The sequence below is a fragment of the Triticum dicoccoides genome, chromosome 7B, assembly GCF_002162155.2.
Source record: "Triticum dicoccoides isolate Atlit2015 ecotype Zavitan chromosome 7B, WEW_v2.0, whole genome shotgun sequence".
NCBI classification, from domain to species: domain Eukaryota; kingdom Viridiplantae; phylum Streptophyta; class Magnoliopsida; order Poales; family Poaceae; genus Triticum; species Triticum dicoccoides.
In genome coordinates, this window is record NC_041393.1 from 531,318,574 (window position 1) to 531,326,934 (window position 8,361).

General features: G+C 53.8%; 2 protein-coding genes across 2 annotated transcripts; one reads left to right on the top strand and one right to left on the bottom strand.

Annotated features, from left to right (window-relative positions):
* The first annotated feature begins 710 nt into the window (after positions 1-710).
* On the top strand, positions 711-3,134 carry LOC119337638 (tRNA-dihydrouridine(16/17) synthase [NAD(P)(+)]-like). The gene is made up of 3 exons (XM_037609804.1): positions 711-1,151; positions 1,487-1,593; positions 2,063-3,134. The coding sequence occupies exons 1-3, from the start codon at positions 726-728 to the stop codon at positions 2,808-2,810; spliced, it is 1,281 nt and encodes a 426-aa protein (XP_037465701.1). The 5' UTR covers positions 711-725; the 3' UTR covers positions 2,811-3,134.
* A 179-nt stretch (positions 3,135-3,313) lies between these two features.
* Positions 3,314-6,763, bottom strand: LOC119337637 (probable methyltransferase PMT24). Its single transcript, XM_037609803.1, has 5 exons — positions 5,241-6,763; positions 4,638-5,169; positions 4,112-4,559; positions 3,806-4,000; positions 3,314-3,728 (listed from the first exon to the last, which is right to left on the bottom strand). The coding sequence occupies exons 1-5, from the start codon at positions 6,591-6,593 to the stop codon at positions 3,512-3,514; spliced, it is 2,745 nt and encodes a 914-aa protein (XP_037465700.1). The 5' UTR covers positions 6,594-6,763; the 3' UTR covers positions 3,314-3,511.
* Positions 6,764-8,361: the final 1,598 nt, after the last annotated feature.

Sequence of the window (8,361 nt, forward strand, 5' to 3'; positions counted from 1 at the left end):
AGCACAACATAGAGTTCAACAACTGCAAAATAGTTGGAACAATATCAGTTTATCATGGCACATTTATAGTTCATGAGCATCATAGACTTGTCACCAAACAACTCAAACAATATCCCTAATGTAAAGAATCTTAAACCGATTTCTTCATGAGTTTAAGTCGAAAAGAATTGGCCTTATTTTTGGGAAACTTCAACGGTGTTCATGTTGTGATCCATGTGTGTGACTAAGCTAGGTTGTTCTTCCTCCGACGGGTTTTGCTCGTGACCACTATACGATCATCATCCTTTCATGGCTAATGGCTCAACGTACCATACATTCAACTTCCCTTGCATGTGTCAAAGTCAATAGTCACACTTTTCCACATCGTCGGTCCCGTTCTCTTTCGCCTCCTTGCCTCTCAACAAATTCTTTCTTGAGAATACCTTGTTTCTCAACATTTTTTGTAGGCATCTCTCAAAAAGAAAAATTGAGGCACTTGTCCTCATCGTCGTCCTCTCAACAAATCTCAGCTAGGTTCATGTGGGCCATATAGGGTGGATTGGCTCATCGAAAAAGCGACAAATGTGGATGGGCTACTCTTAGTATGGGCCGGATGGGCCGAGCTAGAGCAATTTCTTCTAAGCTTCTTCATCCACTGACAGGTGGGCCTCGTTCCTCAGACCTACTGGATCAGAGCCCACAACAACACGGGACCCCGATCCACGAACCGCACCGAGCCGAGCCGCATGCTACCACGCCGACTCGCCCCTTTCCTCCCGAAGTCGCGCCTCCTCTTCCGCTCCCTAAACCCTAGCCTCGCCATGTCTCCGTCGGACGCCGCCGCCGCCCACCTGACCACGGCCCCCGACCCCGACGAGGACATATGCCCCAGCCCCGCTGCCCCCGCTGCCCCCGAGGAGATCGCACCGCCCGTGCCCACGCCCCTGCCTCCGCCGGCGTCCGCGGAGGAGAGGGTGGAGCGCGCGTGGGCGCACTGGAGGCGGCTGGGGTCCCCGAGGCTGGTGGTGGCGCCCATGGTGGACAACTCGGAGCTACCCTTCCGCATGCTGTGCCGCCGCTACGGCGCCGACGCCGCCTACACGCCCATGCTCCACTCCCGCATCTTCTCCGAGAACGAGAAGCACAGGGACATGGAGTTCACTACCTGCAAGGTAACCCACACTTAGGAGCGTCTAGGTCGTCGTCTCACTACGACTCAACTCTAGGAAACCCGAATTTGAGCATCGTGATTCACCTGTAGACCACCGTTGCATAGATTTCTGGTAATTCTTCACTGTTAGAATGGGATTTAAGACTAGCAAGTGGAGAATTTCTGTTATATCATCCAGAAGATTCGGTATATTACTTTGTCCTAGTAGTATAGGACAATAATGGGTAGGCAGTTATTTCCAATAATTAGCTGTATTATGCAGTTACTTTTTGTAGTCTACTATACAATAAAATAAAAATCTTGTGCAGAATATGACATTGATCAAATCTTATACAGGAGGACCGCCCACTTTTTGTTCAGTTTTGTGCAAATGATCCTGACATTTTGTTACAAGCTGCAAAGCTGGTTGAAGCACACTGCGACTATGTTGATTTGAATTTTGGGTAATGTGCCAATTCTTTACGATGTTATACTGAAAAGTATTGTTCTCTTTAGTCACTTATCTGCAGACTTCTGTAGTGGCTCACATATTTTTGTTGCATAAACAAAAATGTACATTACGAAAGATAATCTGCCTCTGATCACTGTCGCTGAAGTATCTCTGTGCCTTCAGCATGATGCTAGCACTGGACCTTGCAGTGATAGAATTTAAACTTTAAGCAACCGAACTATTTTGTTTTATTATTAGGCAAATGTTTCAAAGCACTAAAGCTGCCTATCTGAGGTTTCCTCCGGTACTGCACATTTTGCAAATGTGTCTGCGGTGCCATTATGTCTGTAAATTTATATCTTCATCATTTTTAATATTCAGTACATCGTGCATGTTCCCCATATATGATCATTATTTCAAATATATGATTCAAACTGGAATCTTTTCTAAATGGCAGTAATGCCTCTCTGAAAACTCTGCAGATGTCCACAGCGCATTGCTAAACGGGGATACTATGGGGCATTTCTCATGGACAACCTTCCACTCGTTAAATCGCTTGTGCAAAATCTGTCAGAGAACCTTTGTGTTCCAGTCTCTTGCAAGATCCGCATATTTCCGCGACTGGAAGACACACTTGCGTATGCAAAGATGCTTGAAGAAGCCGGTGCTTCTCTTGTGGCAGTGCATGGGCGTACAAGAGATGAAAAAGATGGGAAGAAATTTCGAGCCGACTGGGATGCCATCAAAGCTGTGAAAGATGCCCTGAGGATACCTGTACTTGCAAATGGAAACATTCGCCATATGGAGGATGTGAAGAGCTGTCTGCAACACACTGGAGCTGATGGCGTGCTTTCAGCTGAACCTCTTTTGGAAAATCCAGCATTATTTGCTGGTTTCGGTACAAAGGAGTGGAAAGAAGATGGCAATGAAGACGGAGATGGTGGTTTAGACCCGGCTGATCTTGCCATTGAGTATTTGAAACTGTGCGAGCAATACCCAGTGCCATGGAGAATGATTCGATCCCATCTCCACAAGTTGCTGGGAAGCTGTTTTAGAGTGCATCCACAAGTGAGGGAGGAATTCAATGCACAGACCAAGCTCACTTTTGAGGGGTTGCATGATATGGTAAAGAAGCTGAAAGAACTCGGCGGTGGAATACCTCTTTACAGAGACCAGACCTCTTTACAGTCACAAATCGGTTCAAACGGGCTAGCTGCAAGCAATGCGTGATGATGCCCATCAATTTTGCCATCTACAGCCTACCGATTTATGGAGGGAAACTAAAGATGAACCGGAAGGCACCAAATATCTAATATCAGTATAGATTGTATCAGCATTTTTGTTGGAACACACTTTGTGGGAGGCACCATGAGTCGTGGTTCTGTAAAAGAGAACTAGTAGGGCCAAAAATGATTTTGTGTAAAGATATGGCAGTGGTTGCCCAATTGATTTGTTCTGAGCATCTGCAGTGGATACCTTATTGTTGTAACAATTGATGTGCACCTCTGCAGACATTATTACGATCTGATATTTTAGTAGTAGTATCTTGTAACAGCTGGACTCAACATTGCTTTAACTTTATTAAATTTAACTGATTTGCTAACTTGCCTTGTAAAAAAGTGCTCCCTCCGATTCATAATACGTATCGCCCGTTTTGAAGTAAGGTTGGTTCAACCTTCAAAACTGCGACACTTAATATGGATCGGTGAGAGCAAGTATTTGAACTGACAAACTAATGTTCCACTCATCTCAGTTCTATGCATGAGTCTTAATACATACTGCATTACAGAACCATGTCTTATTTGTAGGGTAGTACATACTACATCAATGCTAACCAAAGAAAGAACAAAAAAAAAGAACAAAAGAAAAACCCTATCTATCTTTTGCTGGGTGAAAATTGCTTGTGATGATGAGAATGGAGATGGCTTGATTTAGGTTGGCTCGGCGACCAGCTCCGGCCGCCAATCCGATTTCTCGGCGAACAGCACCCCTTTGTCGTTCTTGGAGAAGGTCAGCCTCACGTCCCAGTGGAGCGACCTCAAGAGCTTCTCCACCTCGCCGATGAGGCCGGAGTCGTCGCGCACGATGATGCTCCCTCCCGGCCTCACGATCCTGTCCACCTCGACGATGACCGGCAACACGGCGCACCTGAACAACACACGTTTGCCGTCATAAACGCTGAACCAGCCATGGCTGAAGTAGAATAGAACTGAGCAGTGACTGACCTGTCCTTTATCTTTGAGAAGAGGTGGTCGGCGTGCAGAAGGTCGTAGGTCCTCGGGTAGGTGCTGAAGGACTCGCACCAGTCATGGTACATGCCGAAGAGCCCGCGGTCGAAGATGATGGGCAGCGTGTCCGGCGCGTCCACGTTGACGACGTTCATCACCCAGACCTTCTGGTCTCTCAGCGCTGCGGCGAACCTGGCAGAGATCATGTGCAGTGCATCGATCAATGTCGTGCAGGATTTCTCGGCGGCAATTAATGGTGTTTGCTAGGTGCAATGGCGAGAGGGTTCTTGTCCCTGATATTACCCTCCGTAGGCGGCTCTCATGTCCATGACGTTCCTCACCCTGGACCAGTCGACGCCCAGGCCGTTGAGGTACGACTTGTCCATGACGCGCCTCCAGTGCTGGTAGTCTGCCACGAAGTCCTCCGGCGCCGCCTTCCCGTACACCCCGACCTGCGAGGTGTTGAGCCAGTTGGGCGGCGCGCGCACCCGCCGCGGCCAGTCCGCCGGCCACCTCGCCCCGCGCTCCGCCGCGCCGGTCGGCACCCGGTGGATGCACGCGTTCAGGCGGACGTACCACGCCGCGTTGGCGTCGTCGTCGTCGCTGCACATGGGAGGCTGCTGCCGCTCCCTGCTCTCGTAGCACTCGTTGGACGTCGGCTTCCGGTAGAAGGCGGCGCCGACGCCGTTGAGCCGGTCTTTCTTGATCGTCACCGGCTCCCAGCACATGGATTTCGTCAGAGCCGTCATTGCTGAGAATGATTCGTTCACTCATGCTCACGGTGAGAACTCATAAGCAAAAATTAGCGCTTAATCATGTCTGCACATACCTTTCCAGATCTCGACGTCATCGGTGAGCTTCTGGTACACGGGCGTGGCGGACCAGACGAAGAGGCCGCCGGGGCGGAGGACGCGGTTGAGCTCGAGGAGGAGGGCGCCGCCGTCGGCGTGCCAGGGGACACGGCAGCGCGCGCAGTGGACCAGGTCGAACGCCTTGCTGGGGAAGGGGAGGCGCTTGGAGCCCATGACGGCGGAGATGGCCGGGATGCCACGCTCCAGCGCCATCTGCACCTGCGCCTCGTGCTCGTCCTTGGGCGCGAACGACATGGTCACCACGTCCCGCTCAAACAGGTAGCCCCCGAAGCTGGCCACGCCGCACCCCACGTCCAGCACCACCCGCGTGCGCTTCCCCCACGCGATGCCGCGCACCGACTGCTGCAGGAAGTCGATGTAGTGCAGCGCGCCATGGATGAACTGCGTGCCGCCGCCGGGGAAGAGCAGATACTGCCCGCTCACCTTCACCCAGTTCTGGTGTCCCTTCACCTGGACCAGCTTCGTGTGTGGCACATTGCTCAGCCAAATCTGCACAAGTCATCATCGTCGTGTCAGTGAGTTAGCAATCCATGGCAAGAAGAATGTTTTCTTGTTTGTACCCTGTCGCGGCTCTTTGGCCACTCGACGGGCCGGCGGTAGCCTTTTGGGAGCGCGACGAGGCACGTCGGGCCCTCGTCGGGGCAGTGGCGCTCGCGGTGCTCGTAGCGCCGGAAGTTCTCCGGCCGCAGCTTCTTGACGGCCTTCTCGTTGTCCAGGCACGGGATGTAGTCGGCGCCAGCCTTGACGTTGCACGTCCGCCACTCGTGCTGCTCCTCCCCGTCCGTGCTGTTGCCGTCGCCCGCGTCTTCCTGCCGCCGGTCCTTCTCCCGGTGGGACTGATCGCGCTGCGTTGCCCACGCGCTCTGGTCTCCTCCGGCGCCGACGGCCGAGTCCTCGCCTTGCAGCGTATCGACGACGTTGTGGTTCACCGAGCCGGCACCGCTGCCGTCCGTGTCCTCCTTGTGCTCTGACTCGGCTGCCTTGTCGTCTCCGCCGCCCTCTTCTTGCCCGGGGTCGGACTCCACCTCCACCAACGTGCGGCCGTCCTCTTCGACCAGCGATTGATCGCTGCTACGCTCCTCCTCTGTCTGCTCCTGATCGGGTCTATCCTCATCCGATTGCCGCTCCGCCGCCTCGTCCTCCTGCGCCTCGCGGCGGAGGATGCCCGTGCCGGGCTGCTCATCGCCGGCGCTCATACGCTCCTCCTCATCGCTCTGCCGCTGCCGCGCGATGCTCTCCTCCTCGATGCCGCCGTCCAGGTTCCTCTCCTCCACCGTGGCGCGAGGCATCTGCAGATGCGACTGCTGCTCTTCTTCCTGATCGTTGTCCAGCGTTTCTTGCTCCTTGTCCGCGCCCGCCGCCGCCGCCGCCGTGGCGTCCTCCTCCTCCTCGGCGGTGGCCTCGCTGGCGGCGACGCGGACACGCTCGTTGCTCTGGTCTTCGTCCACCGCCGCCTCGTCGCTCTTGGAGTCCTCGCCGCCGGAGACACGCTCGTCCAGATCGGGCTTGGCATGCGGGTCGTCCACGGCCGCCACGGTGACGGCGCTGCCGCGCTCCTGCTCGGCGCCGCCATCCTCCTCGGAGCCAGCGTCCTCCTTGCTCAGCGTCCCGTCCTCGGCCTCGAGCTCGCGCGGCGGCGACGGCGGCGCTTTCTCCCTGGTCACCTCGTACGCGAACGACGAGCGCGTGGTGTGGCGGTACGCCGTGACGGCGGCCGCCTTGTCCCCGTCGTCCGGCCCGGCGATGGACGCGGACGAGGTGGACGTGAGTAAGTAGGCGCCGGCGACGCAGAGCGCCACGAGCACCCCCGTGGTGGCGTAGTAGACGCACGCCGACGCCGCCGCGGACGACGCCGCCGCCCCGCCCCCGCGCTTCCCGGCGGCGCGCGAGCTCCGTCCTCCCACCCCCGCCATGCCGATCGGCCGATGGATGGGTCGATCTATCTAAGCTGGTAGTGCCACCATTAGTTTGGGCGCGGGTTTTAGGCGCTGTGTTTGCGCTGTGGGGCGCGACGGGCGTACGTGGCGCGCCATGCACACGAGTTTGGGGAACGCGGGGTGATCCCCGCACGTCGGGGGGCGAGCAGGATGTGGGGATGACGTGTGGGGTCAGCAGGCGGTTCGCTGGTTGAGCGGCTTGGCGCGGGACAGGACTCGCAGGAGAATCGGGACACGGAGCCGTGGATCTCTCCCGTGCCGGTTAGTTTGTTTGTTGCTCCCGTCAACAGATCATGAGCAGTCTTTTCTTAACTTCTTTCTTCGTCTTGTAGACTACTACTTTTGGTCGGTTGATCCCATGGAAATTGGAGGCAATCTTTGCATGAACCAGCAATTCGCTGAACTGCATTTTTTTAACAACCGTACGTGTATTCTCAAAAAAAAAAAAAAAAACGTACGTGTGGATGGGTTAACAACTAGCTACGAATCTCAAGGGATTGCCATGGAGGAAAGGGGATCGAGAGAGGAATTATTTCAGTATTCGAATTGCAGTAGCTAGTTACAGGTTTCTCCTCTTACAAGCTAACGAACAGAGCCGTTCAACCAATGGCCGAATGACACGGTAGCTGGGACACGTCGATATATAGTTCACTTGACCCACTCGTCTGATGCGTATCGCTGGGTTGGCTGTCTCAGTCGCTTGTCGAGCCGAACCACCTCCTGGGCTTCGTTGGTTGGGTTGTCTCCTGTAGTAGCCCGTGGTTTAGCCTTAACATCCCCCTTCCCTTGAAATGCCGCTTGTCCCCAAGCGGCCGCTCGAGGAAAACGCTGCTTCAATGCCTCCAGATCCTCCCAAGTTGCTAATGACTCCGGCTGATCAGACCGCTGAATAAGACGTTGAGGAACTGCTCGCTCGCCAGCTTGACGGAAATGCCGCTGAAGCACTTTGACAGGGATAGCAAGCTGTGAATCAACAGGAGGAATATTAGATTGTACCTGACAATGAGGCCCCAATGCTTTCTTCAATTGAGACACATGCAAAACTGGATGTATTTTGCTATGAGGAGGAAGTTGCAGGCGATAAGCAGAAGGACCAATGCGCTCCAGTATCTTGAAGGGGGCATAGAACTTGAAAAGAAGCATATGATGTGCACGGGGAGCAACAGAAGACTGCACATATGGCTGTAGTTTCATAAAGACAGAGTCACCCACTTGAAATACCCTGTCATATCTCTTCTTGTCTGCTTGATTCTTCATACGGACGCGCACACGTTCCAAATGCTGCTGCAACAGCCTGAGCATGAGTGCGCGATCTTGGAGCCAAGTGGACAGTTCTGGCACTAAACAAGCGTCTGCATCTGATATGCCAAATTGACAAGGAGAATGCCCATACAGAGTCTCAAATGGAGATTTACCTTGCAAAGAGGAATGCATACTAGTGTTATACCAATACTCCGCGAGTGACAGCCACTGCGCCCACTTAGCCGGGCATGCATGCGTGAAACATCGAAGAAAGGCTTCCAAGCACTGATTCACGCACTCTGACTGTCCGTCAGTCTAGGGATGATGGGAAGAACTCATCTTGAGCTTAGTGCTTGTCAGAGCAGCAATCTCTCGCCAAAAACGACTGGTAAAGATACAATCACTATCAATAACAATTGATTCAGGCATCCCGTGAAGCTTGTATATGTTGTCCATGAACGCTGTAGTCACCGTGGATACAATAAAGGGATGCTGAAGACCA